This window comes from Prunus persica, chromosome G1, assembly GCF_000346465.2.
Source record: "Prunus persica cultivar Lovell chromosome G1, Prunus_persica_NCBIv2, whole genome shotgun sequence".
Lineage (NCBI taxonomy): Eukaryota > Viridiplantae > Streptophyta > Magnoliopsida > Rosales > Rosaceae > Prunus > Prunus persica.
This window is the reverse complement of record NC_034009.1, coordinates 29,840,454-29,861,582: the sequence shown is the minus strand read 5'-3', so window position 1 is coordinate 29,861,582 and position 21,129 is coordinate 29,840,454. Positions and strand designations below refer to the sequence as shown.

At 37.5% G+C, this 21,129-nt stretch overlaps 2 protein-coding genes and 1 long non-coding RNA gene across 3 annotated transcripts; all 3 read right to left on the bottom strand.

The window, feature by feature from the left end:
• On the bottom strand, positions 2,002 to 20,920 carry LOC109946386. Its single transcript, XR_002269536.1, has 2 exons — positions 20,891 to 20,920; positions 2,002 to 2,542 (listed from the first exon to the last, which is right to left on the bottom strand). It is a non-coding gene; the product is annotated as an uncharacterized LOC109946386 (long non-coding RNA).
• LOC18793925 (transcription factor bHLH30) lies at positions 2,265 to 5,163 on the bottom strand. The gene is made up of 2 exons (XM_007224198.2): positions 4,114 to 5,163; positions 2,265 to 3,278 (listed from the first exon to the last, which is right to left on the bottom strand). The coding sequence occupies exons 1-2, from the start codon at positions 4,693 to 4,695 to the stop codon at positions 2,784 to 2,786; spliced, it is 1,077 nt and encodes a 358-aa protein (XP_007224260.2). The 5' UTR covers positions 4,696 to 5,163; the 3' UTR covers positions 2,265 to 2,783.
• LOC18790555 (aspartyl protease family protein 2) lies at positions 12,370 to 14,204 on the bottom strand. The gene has a single exon (XM_007227533.2). The coding sequence runs from the start codon at positions 13,991 to 13,993 to the stop codon at positions 12,650 to 12,652; it is 1,344 nt and encodes a 447-aa protein (XP_007227595.1). The 5' UTR covers positions 13,994 to 14,204; the 3' UTR covers positions 12,370 to 12,649.

Genomic DNA, 21,129 nt, shown 5'->3' with positions numbered 1-21,129 from the left:
CCCACCAAGGTCAAAAACATAAGAAACAACAGAAGGATGGGGTTGTCAAAGAACATATACCACCCGAGTCATTCTATAACGAGGGCCTTATGAGGCTCTATTTTTTAACCGTTTGATTAAATTAACAAATTTAATCAAATGACTAACCAATTTAAAAATAATTAAAAAATAAAGCCTCATTTTAGGGCCTTACATAGAATTCTACCATACGACCCAGCTTCACCTACATAGTTAAATAACTCATTTATCTATTAGACGGTCAAAAAATATATTAAAAATTGAAACATTCATTTCCGTGATCCATTCCATCTCACCAAATTTGGGTTTCATGTTTGATAGTCTGCTATTCTTAAGGATTGGGCCTAAGAGGAAGCTTCCTCACACACCCAACTATACGAACTCGGAAGAGACAACGTTGGGCTGTTTTTAGACCAATTACCAAACATATTATTATTATATTAGTCTCTCTGTATGTATTTTCGTACCTATGAAAGATTTTTATTTTTATTTTTAAATTTAATTTATTTTAGAATTAAAAAAATAATAGGTAGTTGTGTTCTATAAAAATAGGATATATATATATATGAATTTTCTTTTAATTTGAATTTTTTTTAATATGAAAAAGTGTGAATTTATCATATTATCTTTATTTAATTAATAATTTCAATTCTTAACGTTTGCATTAATTAAAGGCATTTTGAATATTTTTACTATTCTTTATATTTTGCTCTATATATACAGATAACTCATATTGTATTTCCAACAACAAAAAATTAATATTGTAAGAAATTACAAATACTATAGGTATAGGGGGGGAATATGATGAAAAGCTAAAATAAAAAAATAAGTGGTTTTATTTTCTAAGAGCATATACATTTGTCCAAGAAAAGAAAAGCGGGGTTGGTTGGAGTCGTATTTGCAATTAAGTAAAACGAGATTCGAATTAAAATACAAAAGAAGGCAAAAGGAAAAAAATTACGTTTAAAATAAACATGCGTATTAATTGTAATTGGATTTTTTATCATCTCTGGTTGGATTTGGCGAAGGAAACAAAAAGGTTTGTAGCAGATTGCAGACTGGGCATTGCCAAGTTTTGAATTTTGCTTCCGTCACATACTCGTCAATAAACACGTCAGCGTGTTTTCAGCAGTCGAATAAAATATTGGATGAAGTTGACCCGAAGGTCAAGGGCTTTAAGCAGCCCAGCCCAGCATGAGCGCAAAGCCAAGCCTTGTAACGTCCTTTTTTATTATTTTCATTTGAGTATTTTTCTCACTTAAAATTCAAATGAATCTAAACTTGCGTCTTTGTGTGCTATACTGCTATAGGCTATCGAACTAATAACATTGCATGGGAACAAATAACGTTGTCATAACAGTTTGTATTGGCACAGTCAAATTGTCCAAGTCACTGCTTCGAATGCTACTTTTTTCCGAGTCAAAGGATTCATGGGAACCCAATTAACGTGAAAACTGTATTTATTTTATGTCACGGGAACATCAAATTAATGGAAACCCAAATGACGCTTCACATAACCGAGTAATATGATATACATGCATTCATTTTCTTCCTCTTGTTTTTTTGTTTTTTTGTTTTTTTAAGGTCTTCACACAAAGAAAATAGAAAATTATATATGGAACATTCACATTTTCTTTTTGCATGAACTATATATATATATTAGGTGCATATCTAATTACAGCTTTTCGACCTGCAAATTGCATCTCCTTTAACCAACACCACTGCAGTAACTGTCGGGTAATGCATCGTTAACGCTTTATTTTTTTTCTATATATTTTCAAGTATAAATTCATTAAAAATAATAATTAAATTGCAGCATAAAATGAATAAAAGAAAAAGAAAAAAAAAAGAGGAAGAAGATATTTTCTATATGCAATGCAGGTTCTTACAGATATTACATTGCATCATATTAGTATATATATATATATATGTAAAACTCCAAAAAATGACAAAAACAAAGAGGACGAGAGAGGCAACAAAAGGTGAAATACAAAAAGCATATATTTATGTAGTAGAATATGTACATATAGGTAGCTCTGATGAAACTGAAACATGCATGCCTCGCTCTCTCGCTCGCTCGTTAGGGTTTTGAGGGATTTTCTTTTTCACCAGAAAAAAACTCTGCACGTACGAATTGTAGGAAGAGAGTGGTACCTGCTGCTGAGTCTGAGTGAGTGGTGGCCAATGTGTTGTGGGGACGACATTAATTACGTACCATATGACAAAACTACGTCGTCACTACATAGTTCCACCAGTACACTATAACTAGTCTGATCAATTCTCTGATTAGATAGAGAGTGTTCAACAAAACTCGTGGAAAAAAACAAAAACACCACTGCAACTTTGAGTTCAAACCGGATCAAATCAAAACAGCAACACTCCATCATGCATTTTGGTTTCTATCTTTGGATTTTATATAAGGTTTCTCTCCCCACGAAAAAGATCCTTCACTGTTTTTTCCCTTCCTAAATAACAAACCAAGCTCATCTTCTCTCTCTCTCTCTCTCTCTCTCTCTCTCTCTCTCTCATCTATTTTTTTCGAGCAATGCAGGTAGTACACAAACCACACCATCATGACCCATTTGTTCACTCACGGAAATACACCACACCAAACACGCCAACCAAAAAAGGAAAAAAAAAAACCCAAAATCCCACTAAGAAAATAAAAACAAAAAGAGAAAAACCGAAAGAAAAAACAACAAGAAGAAGAAGATTAATTAACTAGCCTTGATAATAATAGCTGGTTAAAGAGACCTGTCTGTGTTTCAGTTAAGGATATTGATGTTATTAGTCCTTTGCCTCTTAACACTCCCAGAAGAAGACTGCTCATGTTCCCCACCTGTCTTCTCCATCACAGCCTTAAGCGCTTCTTCAATCGAACTGATACAATATTGCTGCTGCTGATGCTCATGCGGCACTTGATGCTGCTGCTCTTGCTCCCCTCCGCTGCTGCTCGAGTCTTCTTCTCCGGTGATGAACAGCACGTTCTTCACACGTCCCCCCAGCGTTGTGATCTCAGCTTTCAGTGTTCTCAAGCGCAAGGCCTTCAGTGTCTTGATGAGGTCGGGCAAGAGATCTGAACGGTCTTCGCAGCACAGCGAGGCTTTTATCACAAACTTGCCGTCCTCGTCCGACGCATCGTCGACGATTAGCTCGTCCATTTCGGTCGGCACCGGACTTGTCTCCGCGATCAAAGAAGTCTGCCGTTTCAGCTCTTTCACATGTTGTATTACTTCTGCTAGTAAGGAAGCTTTGTCCGTCTATATATCAGCATAAACAAAACAAAAGTATTGGGTTGATATTTGTTCGACATTTGATGTCTGATTGATACTGCATTTACATGCACTTGAAACCAACACTTGAAACTGTCAAACAATATCTCGCTAACAGAAACCAACAAAAAAAAAAAAAAGATTAAGAAAGTTGGCTACTTAATTAATGTATTTTAATGAATGGCGTGGTTTTTGAAGGAACGGCATGGGATGGGTGCATATTTTGACTGACAAGGGTGCTAGTTTGTCTGGCTTTAAGTTTCTCGAACATGGTTTGACTGATGGGTGATATATGTGATATATCCGGCAAGAAATTTCCATGGGAAGCTTTTTAACTGCTCCATGGTTCCTCTTTATCATATCAACCCAGCGACATTACCCTTATTCCCCCTCCCCTCCCTCCCCTTTTCTTCAGTTTTTTTCTTTTTTCATTTTTCATTTTCTACCTCTCACCTCGGAACTACCACACGACTCAGAATGAAGAAACCAAGAGAAACAACAAAAAGATGGAAAAAGCTAATTCATAAAGGGAATGTAGCTCATTCCTAATGAATGGTAGCTAGGTCTTGAGACTCTTGATCGAAGGCATGCATATTCCTAGAGGGACGAATTAGAATCTTAGGAAGATCCACAAAGATCTTAGATTGGAAAAACTATGTATAGCCGATCATGATAAAACAAATAAATAAAAAAGGGATAATGTCACACCCTATATAAAATACAACATGTTGTACACGCATGAATATCACACATGTATATGAGTTTTTTGTTTTTTCTTTTCAGTGATATATAAATATGATAATCATTTTTAGTATAAACTTACTTTGGTGGTGCTGGGCAATAAGCTGCGCAACTTGGCGAGATGGTTATTGATTCTCTCTCTTCGTCTCCGCTCGGCCTCGCTATGACTCTTAGAAGCTGCGAGAGCCTTGGCGTCCATGATTTCTTGGGCGGTCAACTTACCCAACTCTGCTTGAAGCCCAAACGGGGCGGAACCGGGTTGAACCATGGGTCCAAGTGTCTCGGATAAGATTCTGAGATGGTGATGGTGTTCAGATGCTGAACCGTCATATGTGAACTGGAGAGGAGCTCTTCGGTTGAAGAAACTAGCGTAGGATGATGACGATGGAATTGGAGGAGGAGGAGTTGGAAGAAACTGGTCGTGGGCTGATGGGTTGAAGGAGTGGATCGGAGGGAGAGTCCATGGCTGCAAGATTGGCGGCGGGGCTTGATGATCATGAGGGAAAATCATACCTTGTTGTTGATGATGTTGTTGTTGCATCTGATGTTGTTGTTGTTGTTGCATCTGATGTTGTTGTTGGAGAAACAAGTGTTCTTGGAAGGCTTGTAGGTTTTGGACAGACTGAGAACACTCCCCTTGATCTTCTTTCTTCCCACACATCATCTTCACTTCTTATGATATATATATAGTGGTTGTGTATGTCTAGCTAGGGCTCTAAACAATTAGTTTCTCAAAAGTATAGGGCTTTAATTGAAGCTAAGAAATTGAAGAGAAATGGATGAAAGGGAATCAAGGAAGAAACATTGGGAGCAAAGAAAATATATATGTGAGACAAAAACCTTTGGTTGATTTAATGATGGAGGGTTTTGGTGTTTCTGATTATCTGTTCTCTCTCCGTAGCTAGCTCTCTCTCTCTCTCTCTCTCTCTCTCTCTCTCTCTCTCTTGTGGTTTTGGTGCTTGGCTCTCCCTGTCTCTCTATCTCTATCACTTGGGGTAGGTTTTTTGATCTGCCACGCCTTTGTGGGCTTTGTGTTTGTGGGGGTGATGACCCTTTTTATCCTTGGTTTCAACTGAGCTTTCCTTTTCCTTCGTGCTTTGTTGGTATCTTTTTGCTTCCTTTGTTTTTTTTTGCCCTCACTTTCTTTTCTCTCTCTCTTGTTTTCTCTCTCTCTCTCTAACCGTGATGTGGTCTCTACGACTCTGTGCACCCTTTCCACCACTCTAAATATATAGTCTGTTGAGTACTGCTAGTCTCTTTTCCTTTCTTCTTACGGCATTCTCTATCCATTCCATTCCTGTATCTTTCAGGGTGCGGATGGATCCCTTCTTTTATTTATTCAATTCAATTCAATTCACTCGTTTATTTTATATATTTTTCATTTATATTCACATATAAAATTAATTTAATACCAAAAATGTAATCCCCCCATGTAAAAGAAAATAGCATTCTCTGATTGGTTGAAAGCAAATAATTACACTCTGTGAGTTGCAGTAGTAGCTTGGGGGAGAGGGGGAGAGAGAGAGAGAGAGAGTGGATTGAGTGGAAGGAGGTATAGGGATGGGAAACACAACACAAGGGAGAAGCAGCACAATTAAACAGAGTGAACACACAACACACAGATTGTCGACCGACCAAAGACCAAAAAGGCTGAGAGTATCATCATGATAAAAGGCTTTCCTTTTTGTTTTCCTTATTTTCGATTTATTTATATATACATATAATTATTTAAATCATTTTTCATCTTTTCTGATTAGGCCCTTTCCTTTCCTTTCCTTTCCTATATACCTCGGTCAAGTCCCCACGTTCTTCCATACTGTTGGCTATTTCCATGCCAACCCTTTCTGCTTCCCCAAGACTTTGTAATCATTGTGTCTTGGAACACACTCCACCCCCCCTACTTCCTTCCTTCTCCCATTTCATCATCATCATCATCATCCATCTCTCTCTCCCTCTAGCCTCTTCCTCCTCCTAAGTTATTAATATTATACCTTGGTTTCAGTCTACAAATACCTTGGTGTACGATTGTATATTACTTGTGCTTCTTACCGCTCCCTTAGGATTTTGCACATTGTACAATTGTATTATTCATGGGAAGTTTGAGAGGAGGGAGGAGGGAGGAGGAGAGGCATCTTCATGCATACTCACTCATAACCCATTACATGTCATTGATTAAAATTGTTGTAATTTATTTCTTGGTCACATTCCAACGAGGACAAAATGATGAAAGACTGGGAAAAATATCAAAAAGTGTATATCATTTGGTAGTTGGTAAGATTTCCCATTAAAACTTGAAAGGCCAAAACAACACCAAAGGGAAGGGAATAATTTGATGTTTCCAAACACTTTTGTTGTTGTTGTGTTGTGTGGCAACTGGCACGATATTCCAAGCTTATAGCTTCTCCTCCCTTTTGCCAAATATTGTTCTCCTAATCTTGCACCAGGAGCTCTACTTCCCCTGCCCCTATTGGTTACTGGTTGGGCCTAAAGAGGTTTCCATCTTCTTTTTACTTATGATGTCTTTACGGTAAAAACAAGATGCAGGAATATATATATCATGCCTTAAAGCTACTCACACTGTCAAGGCCTTCTGGGTAATCACACAGTTACCTAAATCCCCCATTACAGTATTATATTGTGCATTCCCTATGTTTATTATAGAAGCAGCTAGCATGGGTAACCAAAAATCATTAACGCCAGTTACCTTTTAGTTATTCCCCTTTCCAACACAATATATAATTTTTTTTTCTTTTTTGTCTTAAACCCTTTGAACTAATTTGATATATATATGTATTTTCAGTGAAAGTGGCTTTAGCTTTTAGCTAAATTAGTAAATAGATTTTTTTAATTTTTTTAAAAACTTTAAAATGTTTGATTAAAACCCATCAAGTAACAAGTTCATTCCCAAGGTCTCCTCTAGTCTAGACTCTAGAGCACCTCTTCTCCCTACATTTTTGTACGGCAGTCTTCTCTTTACCATATTGGGTCAGTCACAAGGCACTGCTAATATTTTCTTCTGCACTAGCCTGGAACCTCTGTTTTTTTTATGCATGTTCAGTTTACTTTTATTTTTTATATAATAATATATGTATTCAAATTTTAGCTAGGGCTTGGAGACTATGGGAAGGGAGAGGAGAGGGTTATCTTTGAAGAGAAATATCACTTTGTGGTCACTGGTCACACGCATGGCTGGTTTGGTCCCAATTCTTTTCTTTTTATATATCTTTCTATCTTTTTGTAGCTTATTATTATATTTTTATTATAAACTTATATATATATATATATATATATATATTACAGCATGCTGATTCAAACATTTGATGATAGCTGCAGCACCACTAACATAACGCACGAGAAGGGCTTTCTTTTCTATGTGGGGTTTATGATGACATCAATCCCACCCTGTCATGACGCTTGTTCCCTTTGAGAGCACTATTGCTGCTTATTGGTGCTTAACTTATATATGCCTCTTCCTCTGCATTTCCTGGCATACATACATCGTGAGAGAGAAACCTTGCAACTTACCAGTACCTGTTGTCTGTTGCCTTCTAATAATGAGTGCTCTTTGAATTCTCCTTCACATTTTTCACTTTCATATGCTTTTTCTGGTTTTTTTCTTATCCACCATTCATGCATGTCTTCTGTCTTTACCAAAACAAATAATCTAAACTTACAAACACAAAAACCAAATTATGTTTACATGTTGGATCTCGTGGATATTAATTATGAATGAAATATTTAGATTTTAGCACAAGCAAGAAAAAAGAAAAGAAAAAGAAAAAACCTACATTCGTCTGCAATCATGAAAACCAGGGGTTAAGTACACGCATGATGGATCTCTTGTGGAAAAGCCTTAAGTTACCTTCACAAGCAAACTTTAATTCTTAGTGGGCCAACCATACTCTCCTATACATCTTGTTCTAGTACTAAAATTAAATTACAAAAGAGCTTGACTGACATACCTCCAACAGCACAGAAGATCATATGTCCAATTTATATGCTCTTTGTGAATTGTGACCGTTACTGGTTTATTTGTACAAACAAAACAATGCCATCCCAAAAAGGGATCAGAAATTACTTAAACGCTATGGGAGTTAACGAAAGACTTTATTCAAATTTAAGTGTAAGGGAGCGAACTCACTGACCTGACCAACTGACTTAATCCACAATATCTGCAATTTGCTAATACATTTTTAATCGTACTTACTCACAAATTACAACAAAACATGAAATCTTTCATTGTGATGGAAGTTGGAAGGCAGGTTCCACTTCCATAATTGATGCTTAGTACTTGGCCTACGTATTTTTTTGTTTTCCCATTTCACTCATTCAGCAGCTTCCTATCTTTCTAGAGATTTCTAGCTACCCACTTGCAAACCCTAGTGCTCTGTACCTGTCACTGAATAAAATATTTATGATGAATCCAAATCAGTCCTTGTACCAGTCACGTACCCAAAACAAAAACCATCCCATCTTTATTTTCAATTTCCAGATTTCTTTTTTCCCCGAATTAATATCAAATAAATAGTAGGATACATATGCAAGATCGTACGGAGGAACAATTGTTTAAGTTGAAGTGGTATATTAATTATATATAAAAAAAAGGGGTTTTTGGCAAGCTTAGTGTGCTTGCAAGTTGCAAAAGACTAGCAGTAACGAAGTCCACAACTTTAAGCTTCTCTGCAAATATATTAAGCACCCTCTGAGTTTGCCCTGTTATAAAACAGAGAAGAGATTAGGCACTCATTTAAATTAAACTATATCCTTTTGTCACTTATTAGATAAAGTAATAGGATCCTTTCCCTTGTGTCTGTCTGTCTGTGCTGATATATAAAATAAAATGCAGAAACTTTTCTTACATACGTAATATTATTCCCATTAAGTCATTATCAAAATACATTTCTCTCCAAAAGCCTACACTTGAACTCCAATCAAACGTTGAAACCTACCTACCTATCAATTTGGGTACTGCTTTTTTTGACAGAGAAGCAAACAAATTAAGATTCACCAGCTGCAACCTGCAAGTTATAACATACCTAATATTTCATACGAGCGAGGGCATCATCTTATTCTTAAACTTAATTAACTGTTCGAAAAATAATCTAATAGTTGATGTTGCTCCATTTATTAGCATTAATGCAGATCATTAAGTTAAGCAATCAACATTTTAATCACAGGGTCCTAAACTAACCAAAAGGAAGCCAACATGAATGGGCGGTCATCTTTTTTGGCTAAATGTGATGATCAATAGGATCTGTGAGTGGGGCCATACAAAATCTCTGCTTTGAGCCAAATTCCACAAAACTTCAAATTCCCAATAAAGCAGTCCATGGTGCTTGTGCTTGACTGGGTATAGTATAGTGTTTTTCTACCCCTATACCTGAGTAGCTGTCCAAGTCATGGATGAACAAGAATATTGAGTTGGAGATAGTTGATCCTTTGATTTGTAGGACAAGAACACCCAATTTTCCAAAGGGATGTGTCCCCATGGTGGGACAGTGCTCTTCTGCTTCCAATCATACCCTCCACCAGTTCATACGTCTTTGTCAACTATACCAGAAATTTCATTTTTCTCCAGCCGAAAGTGAAGTAACTCCTATATATATTGTAAACCACAGAGAGAGAGAGAGAGAGAGAGAGAGAGAGAGGAGCTGAAAATGGCAGTGTCTTTAGAAAGTGCAACATATGTACCTGCCAGGTTACTAGGGGGGCTTTGGCCTAATGACTTTTATCTTAAGCAGGGTCTCCCTATCTATTTTTTGGGATGGGAAAGCAAAGGTGCTTTAAAGTATTTTTAGTTGATCATAAACAAGAACCGCATCTAGCAATCGCCTACATTTCTTTTTCTTCTACTACAAGATATTTCCGTGAAATCGTTTCAAACCAACTAGAAGGAGTTGATGCTGTATATTATACATCAAAGAAAATACATGCAAAACTTTTTAGTTGCAAGAAACTTATAACTCAAGTGGTTATGATAATTTACTCATCTCAAGTTTTAAGTTTGATTTCCCACTCCTCCAATATCGCTTCTATAAAATAATAAAACTCAAGTCTTTTTCATACACCTTGCAAACCCCTTACAAAACTTAGTGTATTTTTCAGTTTTACCTGCATTATTTCTGAAACAACAAAACAAATGGGTTTTGTGGGCTTTATCAATCAGATGTTAATGTTAATGTTGGCCCAAAATGGATGCAGTTGGAGCTTGGCAAATGAAGGGTGGGTGTTTTGGACCCAACCCAACAAAGTGGGGTTCCTGATAAAATTTGGAAAACAATGGGAGGCGTTTACAATTTGTAGGCTCCATCAAATTGTTGATAATGGATGCAGAGCCTGCGAACTGGATAATGCAAGAGCCAAAGACATAATAGTAAAGCCAGGTTTAGTCTCTTGGAATGTTTGTTGGTGTGTGGCAAACGAATGATTGCTTCTGCATTATCCTACCAAACATTGATATACTTTTTCTTTGCCCACCACCCCACAACCACAAGATGGTCGAATTCATAAGCAAAAAGGATTATAAGCAGACCATTATTAATTAGTACTAATAACATTAAGAAATGTTCCTAATTATTTCCTTAGTAATAAATAAGAATGTTAATTGTGTTTTTTAATTTGTATGTGCCATGCTCGTGTTCATGATCACATGTATACAACAGCTGACAATTATGATGACTTGTATTTTGGAGAGAGAGAGAGAGAGAGAGAGAGTTGCTGCGGCCATAGACTGATGATGAGACTGAGAGAGAGAAGGATAAGGTTTGTGTTGTGTTGTGTCCATATATGTATATATGCATGATTTATTAATGTTCATCTCCGCAACAGAAACAGAAACAGAAATTAATGTAAAGGTGGCCCAGCTGAAGTGTTAGAGAGCAGTCATGGCAGCTAGCCAGCTGTGAAGAAGATAGCTAGGATAGGATCATCAGTAATTTCCCTCACATCATATGCATGTTATGTTATGCTCTCTCTCTCTCTCTCTCTCTCTCTCTCTCATATCCTGCTCTTTTATTTATTTATTGTCACATTTTTACTTCGACATATTTATTATGAATAAGATATGTCTCATGCTCTTCAACTTCTTAGTCAAATCTCCATATTATTACTTCTTGAATGAAAATAAAGCCATCTCTCTCTGCAATGCACATTCAGTTGTTTGTGTGTTTTAAGTGTTATGGATGGAGTAAAGTAGGTGATATTTAACAACGAAATATTAATTTAGTAATATTTTTTTGTGCAAATGTTAGCTTAAAAAAATTGGGAGATTCACTATTATACTTAATATAGAAGTCCGAATTATAAAAAATCCCTATATGAAATGGACTTTATAAACACACTCAAAATCCATGTACAACATAACAAAAAGACTTTTAACTTCCTTGAAATTACAAAACCGCCATTAATTTATTAAAACAAACCCAACTTCAAAACCTCATAAAAAAAAGCCCAACACTCAATAGGCATCAAGGTAATTTAATAATCAAAATTAAATTTAATATGACCAATTGTTATTTTTTGAATTTTTTTTTTGAATTTGTTTATAAAAATTAAATGGTGTAGAATTTATTTATATTATTAGTATTAAGAATAGATATATAAATAAATATTTCAAAAAAAATTACCAAAATCGAATATTCTCATTATTAATGAAAAAAACAGCCTTGAGAAAGGAGCATTGTCGTCATTCACGGAGAAAATTACAAGACAAAAAAAGAAAAAAGAAAAAAAAGGATCATATCATTGTCCCGAATGGACCACCTCGGCCAGGCGAACAGCGCAGACTAGTTGTAAATGGATGGTATGGTCAATTAACATTGACGTGACAAGAGAATATTGCTCCAAAAAGCACCTTCAATTCCAATTTCACGACATCATCAAACTCGGACGAATCGGATCCGGACAACACAATCACAGCCATGTAATTTTCTCCATCTAACTTTATTTATTTAATATTTTTTTTAAATCCAAAAATAATTTGATAGCTAAACCATGCAATCCAATTGGCACCTCAACTAAAATCTGTAAGTGTCCCACCCACTGGTTTTATTAGTAACGACCACAAGATTAAAGTGACAACTTCTGTCTGCTATAATTACCTAATTCACAATGTCATTGGACTCTCATGTACACTGCTACCTTATATGACCCAAATTCATTATTTCTTAACCCCATACCTCTAATGACCACAATGCCCCCACCATTATAATCTACGAGATAGTTTAAATTATTATAAATTAATTTAATTTACAAAGAAAATTTTTTTGAACTTTAACACGAGAAGACGAATTCACCATCTTAACCAACTAATCTAACCAACTAATCTAACACACTCGTCTACCCTAACACTTTATTGTTAAGTAAATTTCAAAATGAAAAGAAATAAGTACAGCAGCACATGGAGTTGAGGAAAACCAATTAAAAAAGGAAAAACAAAAACAACCAAATCCCCTCCCCACACACAACACAACACAACACAACACAATGTCCAAAAATAATTTCACTCTATACGTAGAAACAATTAATTATTAAAATCAAGGTGGAAAAAAATAAAAAGAAGAGGAAAACAAAATGAGTTTGGACTCAGCCCCGAGTCATGCCTCGGACTCGTTTCGTTGTCACGGTCGCGCACAGCCATGACGTGAAAAACCGAGCCGCGACTTGTCCCTGTCAAACTCGAACAGGAACCCTTGTTGCATCAGATTCCCTATAACCCCAAAACCCGACCCGGAATCCACGGGCTGGATCGCCAAGCACTTGACCTGCTCCGCCGTGTCTATGAAGTAGCTACTCGGCGGCGGCGCGAACAACGCGTTCCCGACGAGTCTGAAACTCAGCCTGGGTAGACTCGGCCTGGCCACGCCCGACACGTTGATGCAAAGATCGAAGCCCGGAGTCGGCTTGGCTGGCTTCGCAAGGAGTCTCAAGCTCCGCTTAAACGCCGCCAGGATGACGCGGTAAGCCGTCTCGGGCAAAAAGGTTAGCGTGGTTCCCGAGTCGATGACGGTGCCGCCATTACCGGCCCGGTCGAGGGACCAGACGGAGGGGTGAATAGGTAATTTACGGCCGTTGACGGATGCACTCTTGATCCCAATGTAGTAAAATGTGGGGGAGAGAGGGTTCACTAGCATGGGGGTGAAGCGAATTTTCGAAACGACGTCGTGCGGGAAGCCTCCGCCGATTCTCAGGTAGCTCGTCGGAGGCGGGGATAGGGTGTAGTCCATGAGACAGTACGAGAACTTGTTCCCGAACCGGCGGCCCAGTTGAGACGCGAACGAGATGGGCCCACGTCCCAGGCCCATAACTCCGTGTGCCCCATTGAAGCTCGGACCGGTGACACTCGGACCCGAGACCCGAAACCCGCACCCGAACGATAAGTTTGGAAGCTGGGTTTCTCTCCCGGAGCTGGTTTTCAACGTCGTCGTTTCTCTGGAGAAGAACCCGGCCGTTAGGGATCCGTCGGAGTAGGTGTACTCGTAACGACAAGGGCTGTGGAGGCGGGTGCGGTTGCATGGACTCGGGTCGGGTTGGGGGATGAGTGTGCAGGCGGAGTCGTAGCAGTGGTAGGGGGAAAATGTGGAGGAGTGGCGGGCGAGGAAAGCAGAACCGGGGTCGCGATTGGAGCAGTTGGTGCAGGCGGAGCAGGTGAGCCATACCAGATCACTGCCCGTATCTGCAACGAGAAGGAGGCTCTGGGGTGGGGTGCCGAGGCGGAGATCGACGAAGTACTGGCCGGAGCCGGTGGAGGCGCCGGAAACGACGGGGGATTTGATGTCGTGGCGGCGAGCGTGGAGGAGGGAGAGGCGGTGAGTGTCGTGGGAGAGGGCTTGTGAGGGCGAGGAGAAGGGCTTCTTGTGGAGAAGTGGGAGCTGGAGGTAATCTTTGGTGGTGGTGGGTTGTTGGGAGTTGCAGAGGTTCGTGAAGGTGAAGAAGACGAAGAAGAAAGACAATAGTGACACCATTGCTGTGGGCGCAGAGAGAGAGAGGGAAAGGAGAGGAAATGAGTAGTCAATGAGAGTGAGGACAGGGAGTGACGCGTAGTGGGCTTCTGAAAAGGCCGTACGGTCTGTGTGTTAGTCTTAACGTATTTCTGTACGAAGCATTAATTTTTGGGTTAAGTATATAGAAGAAGAAGCTCTTGGTTTGGTCTTGCCTGATTTCTAGATAATAATGCATCAACTGGAAGTTTATTTGGACAAAGATGGAGCTTTCGGAACAAATCACAGATATTAATTTAACATGAGAGAAATCAGAAAAATAAATAAATAAATAAAATAAAATAATAATGGGTTTCAGATTTTGAGTTCAATGGACTAGATTAGATGGATGAACCCTAAATTTTGGGCCAACCAGAAGCCTAGCGGAATCAAGGCTCGGATATGGGTCTAACGCCATGAACGAGTCATTTGGGCTTTAGTGATAGATTTAAGTGCTACTAGATTTGAAATTCATCGAAATGAAATTTGATGTACGGTTAATCGTCTCCTTATATTCAAGTTCGAATTCACGAACTTGTATTCAAGTTCGAATTCCGATTTTGTAAAGATGTTTTTGGAGTATATAAATTCAAGCATGAAAGCGGATGAGAGAGCATGTGAGTGGATGGACAAAATCCATAGATAGATGCATGGCTATGGTTGATTGATGGATGGTGGTTGAAGTTTTAATTAATTTTGTTGAAGACAAGCACAAGCCAAAGAAAAAGCATGGAGCTGGGAATAGATTTCAAAGTTTGCCAGTTGGATCTCAGACAAAGCTGTAAAATATACAAAAAATTCGTACGTAAACAGAAGGATCTGCTGCTCCCTCTACCCATTAAATGTACGTGTTTTATGCATTGTTGTCAGTAGTTGGTCACCGTTTTACGCTAGATTACGATTTTGCTGTCTATCGCTAGCCTAAAGCTACTCTCTCAGTCTCAGATTACGATTGGCTTTTATTTTTATAGATTCCTACTAAGGGTAGTTTGGCATTGCTGTGCTGTGAAAATAATCGCTGTCAAATTTACTGTGAGAGAAATCAGCTGTGAGAGAAAGTAGTTTGACGTTTGGTAAAATTTTTGTTAAAAGTGTTATTGGTATTGATTTTACTCATAATCAGAAAAAGATTGCCGATTAATCATTAAACCCAGCTCCTCTTCGAAACTGATTCCTGCATAATCAGAAAATGAAAGCACCTCATTAGCTGCTTTCCTTTATAGCTTTCTCTCACAGCAATTTTTAACAATAAGTGATTTTCTCACAGTTTACCAAATGGGTTGGGCTTCCCAAAATTTTTTAAAAATCACTTATCACCCCAAATAAGCAATGTCAAACGGGTACTAAGTCTCGACTGTCGTGGTCGTGGATTTGCTACAAAGCTTAAGACGGTGGCACATCACATAAGAGGATCATCATCTCAGAGAGAGAGACAGACTCAGATCTTTGTCCTATATTAATTAATTAATATATACCCAAGTTAATTTCTATAATGTCACAAACTCAAATTCTAATTAATTAATTAATTTTAATTTTCTCTAATTGTTATGTATAATATACTGTTGAAATTTGGGCTGGCTGGAATATAACTGGGCTCCTTCCACCTAAAATGAAATTCCTAATATACCCACCCTAGCTTTCCCAACCACAGCCCACCCCTTCAGCCTCTCCTTGTAGTAACGGGCCATTGCCATTACCGAACACCTCTCCAAAGTTTATTTGAGCCCTGGCTCTTGACAGTGTGCAGCCCAATTGTCTTGAGCATGATAGTTAATTTTCATCTTAGCTAGTAAGCCCAATAATTGGCACGAGATGATCCAAGAAGACGAGTGGTGTTGCTAGGTGGTTAAATTGTGAATAATATCAGTGTTGTTAGTAGTAGGCCGTTGATCAGTCTCTTTAAAATTTAACAAAACACACGAGCAAACAAATAATTTTTGGCCCTTTATTTTATTTTATAATTTTTGAAATTTAGATATATTTCGGGTGTTAGTGTTTTACATATTTTGTAATCACATTCTTGTGTAACACATCGGCTCACAGCAAGCAACAATGATTATATATCACCCTAATTGGAGGATGAGGACTTATAAAGCATGCATGAATACATGTAATTTCTAAACAGCAAGCACTCAATTCTGTTTACACTGTGCTGTGCATCATCTGTGTTCAGCTTCTAGGAAGCAGTTTCATGTGTGCACCCTTCACACCCTAATTGAAAATGGAGCATTGTTGTTTACCACTTTAACCTAAAGTGTATCCTTATCACAATTCTCAAATATTATCATATGTCTCTGAGTTTAACTATAGTTAACTCTTTACTTCTTATGTGTTTGATTACATTATTATGAGAGAGAAACAATTCTTCAATGAAGTTTTCCCTGATTTATCCTTATCCTAATCCTGTAAACTTTCCACTTTTAATAAAAATTTTAACACGCATGGAGCAGGACCATCAGTACTCAAAAAATAATTGGTTCATGTTACACTTTGACAACAACAACAAAAAAAAAAAAAAAAAAACAGGAAACCAAAAATTGCCCCAGTCTGGTCTTCTGTAACTCAAGCTTTGGAGTGGTTTTGAAAAAACCCCTTTTTTCACAAAACCCCCCCCCAAACCCCCCCCCCCCCCCCCCCCACAAAAAGATCATATATTCTTGTCTTGTTGGAAGACTTGCTGTAGTTTTGCTTTGAAACTTAATAAGCCATCGCTTTATCTATAAAAATAAAAAACAAAAACAAAAACTGATATAACAAGAAAAGAGAAGACAAAATGAAAAATTTCTGGTAAGCATGTATAAAAGCATGAGTTGTTATAGTCGAATTTTTGGCTTTGATACAGAGTACTAAAAAAAAAAGAAGGTAGCAGCACATATGTTACCTATCTTTCGCTTGAACAAAGGGGGAAGCCTGCAATTGTCGAGAAGTGCACTCTTGGAGCCGTTAAGTCCTCAAATATGAACACCAAATTATGGATAATCAAGAAATTATAAATTCTCAATTTAAGGGACTTTTCTTTTTCTGGGATAAGAATGTATGCTCTCTCCCTCCTTTTTCACTTTCTATTGTTTTGATTTATTTTTTAAATTAAATTAATCAAGAAAAGTGAAAAGTTTGCTGAGCTAGAATAAAGATAAATCATGAAAAATCTTATTAAAGTCTGGTTTCTCTCTCATAATTATGTCATCAAACAAATAAAAAATAAACAGTTAATTGTAGTTAAACCAATAGACATGTGTCAATTTTTAAGAAATGTGGTGAAGATACACACTGAATTAAAGTGGCGAGTAAAAATGTTCCTTATTGAAAATTAGTAAAACCTGTTGAGGCCCGAAAAATTCAAAGTTAGTTCCAAATATGTTTCTAGCCCAGTACAACGCTCAATCGAGAAAGAAGCCCGACCGGGGTACACAAAAATTTATTGTATGCATTTACACAAGTCATGGTCTGCATGCCACGCCAAGCCAATACGCAACCTGCCAAGCAGAGAGGTCGCAACGAGCCAGTAAAATGTACTGGTTCCAGGAACCTACACTCATTGTCCCTTCAAGTACTGCTTGGCCCAGCCATAGTCCGCGGCAGAGCCCGAGCACAAACATGCCACACAACATGCAACGTTGAGCGAAGAAAACCTTCATTTTGGTACTAAGCCATAGTACAAGCTTAAGTAGGCTCAAACCACGCAAATACGTGGGGCTTGCTGAGCGGGTTGTGGTATGGATACAAGTGTTCGTGAGGCCCATTAATGATCCAAGAAATGAAAGTTTTGGGCTGCTTGGGAGCACCAAACTCAGGCCCATTTCTTAAGCCCAAATATATGAGTAAGCATAAAAGAGAAAAAATAGCCTAACACCCTAGAGTAATGGTCCAACACCTTAGAAAATATCCCAGCACTCTAATAAAATCAAATTAAAACCAAGCCATCATTGAAACCAAGTAAAACCCATATGCACGGGCAGCTGGAAGTAAGACACCTTTTAGACCAGCACCCTTACCCATTATTTCCTCTGCAAGCTTTGGTAGAAAAATCAAGAGGAAAAGCAAAAGGCCCCTCGCCTAGGATGGAAGAAGTCAGTTGCAGGAAAACCTTTGAACCCAAAATGCTTTGCCTCAATGTGCTTGGATTAAGGAATTTTCACCAAAAATGATTGAATTGAAGGAAGTGAGGGGAATTTGAGGAAAAGACTTGGCAAAATTTGGGGAAAGTCAGCTAGGATTCCTGAACCAAGAGGGGCTTCCAACACTTATAAAAGGAGGCCCTCCTACCGAGCGAAACATCGATCTAGAGCATGCCCAAGCGATCGTCAAGCTACTGGAAAACCTAATCAAGCCACCCATCCTTTTATCCCCAGCTCTCCCTCTTTTCCTTCATAAAATCTTCCCAAATTTCCCTCTTCGCTTGTTCTGAACCTCTGTTTCCCATAAGAAATCCAAATCTCTCTCTATTGCTAAACTCATGGAGGCATAGCTCTCATGCCATAAGCTCCTCAGGCCAAGCCATAAATTGATCTATAACAATTGTCTGTCTTGTTGGTGAAGGGAACCAAAGTGCTTCCTAAGGCTCCATGAACTTTTCGAAGCATTCTTGGGGTATGATTCTTGAACTCAGGCACATGGGCAACTTCATCTGTTTACTCTTTACAGCAGCCTAGACCATTTGCAGCTTCTGGAACGAAAAAGCCCCTACAAAACCAAATGTTTCTTGTTACAAATCAAGCCACTTGATAATAATAACCATCACTCTCCATTTTTTATAATTAAAACTATCTAGAAATGACAGGATGAGCTACTTAAAAAATAACACCCAACAATTCAAAAAATAAAATTTCTAATTAAGGATGTGTGTGTTTTTATATTCACGGGGCCATTTGATAACCATTTCAATTTTAGTTTTTATTTTTTATTTTTTATTTTTTATTTTTTATTTTTTGTGTTAGAATATAGAGGAAAAATAGAGAGAATGAAAGTAAGAATGAGAGTGAAGATTGATTTAGAGGGGATGATTGGAGGAATGAGTACTAAAAGTGAAAACTAAAAACTGAAGTCTATTTGAAATTGTTTTCACTTTCAAGTTTTTATTTTCCATTTTGTAACTCATCCCTTCCATCCTCTCTCTCAATCTCATCCTCACTCCCATTCTCACTTTCATTTTCTTCAATACTCTAGCATAAAGAAATTAAAAATTAAAACTAAAAACTAAAAATAAAATTGTTATCAAATGTGGCCTTAAAATCTCATTAATAAGAAAGTTACCACAATATTAAGAGCCAGTTTGACATTGATGTGCTGTGAAAATAATTACTTTCAAATTTGCTGTGAATGAAAGCAATTGAGCGTTTGGTAAACTATATGCTAAAAGTGATGTGGGCACAAAAATCAAATTTTTGAGTATTTGACAAACTATAATGTAAAAGCATTGTAGTTATGTATAATGACTAAAATAGACATGATACTTAAAATAACTTTTTATTTAACTATTTGGTAAAGAAAAGATTTTCACTTTCATGTATGCAAGCTTGTACCAAAGAATTACACACCCCAAAAATATTTCAACTACAAAATAGTAAAGGTAAACAAATAACAAGTTGTGAACTTGTGTACTGCATGTTTGGCATTTCAAATATTCTTGAAGCTTCTATTATCTATTGTCCAGCCTCAAATGTCTTTAAGCTTCTGTTTCTCAAATGTATTCATTGGCAACGTCTCTGATCTTCCTTCCTCCCTCCCTTAATAAATAAAAAAAAATAAAAAGAAGAGAAAATGCCTCAAATTCTTTGGATCGAGATTGGGCTGAACAATCCACAGCTTTGTTATTCTTCCAGATGACATATAATTCTTCTTCCAGGTTCCTCTGCTATACAGAGCTTTTTCCGAGTTTGCCAAAAACAGTTGAGTCCCACCTATGGTCACTTTTAAGAATCTTTCTTCTTTGACAAAGAAAAAACAAAACACCCATTGCTTTTCTCATCATCCGAATCATATTTCAATTGGTTGTGGGCCGTCTGTTTTTGTTTTTGTTGTTGTGGGCAATCTGTTTTGCAAATGGAAAACGTAGGATTTTAAATAGAATCTCTTTACCAAATTATTATTCGAGGGTTTGAGAAAATTTATTAAGTAATCAAATTGGATAGTTTTTTCCTTGAAATTCTGACGAAGAGCTTGCGGGGAGAGGTAAATCGTGCACGTACGTGGGAAAGAATATGAAGGATAATTGATGTAATTTGTTTAAATTGATAAGGATATTGTTGGCATTTTAGAAAATTTCATTAAACACCACCGGCTGCAAAAAGCAGCCTCTCAGCTGATTCTCCAAATGGTTGTGGCTGGCAGCAATTTCCCATAAAAAAAACAGATTTATCTTATTTTACTAAACGGGTTATGTAGTCAAACTTTATAAAAAAAAATGATTTTGACGCCAAACAAGCAAATATCAATCATTCACTAAGCACTGGTTGTTATCAAACCTTCTATTATATATATACAATATCAACGGAAATGCTTATTTGCAACTTGCATGTGGCCCTCAAACCTTCTATCAGAGAAGTGTTTGATGGAATGGAATGAAATTGACAAGATAGAGATATAATAACTAGAGAGTTTTCAAATACTTTTTTATTAACCTTACGATGATTTTACAGATTATCAGTAGTTCATTTTATTTTTGTTGTTGATAAATTTATAAAATAGTGAAAAAAGATAGACATTGTTGAAGCGAGTCAGAGAACGAAAGGGACATTTGGTAAACCAGTCAAAGCAAAGCGTTGCCTTCTATGGTGGTAATTAAAAGCAGCTGGCTCTAAAATATTGTACAAATGTAGCCTCTCTCTGTGTTAGACTGTTACATTCATCACATAATTGTCCTTCCCCTTCTCTCTTTTTTACCTCTCTCTCTCTCTCTCTCTCTCTCTTTCTAGGGTACCTATATTCATGAAGGTGGTCAGTTTTAGCCCTCTCAAAATTCTCATAGAGCTATGAATAAGTTTTTCAGAACCCTCTCTCTCTCTTTATTTCTTTTCTTTCTCATACACACACACACAGTCCACACATACTGAAAAAGAATGGCTAGGTTAGGTCGCTTTCGAGCTCCCACCCCTGCACCCACCCACGTGATATGTTCAAAT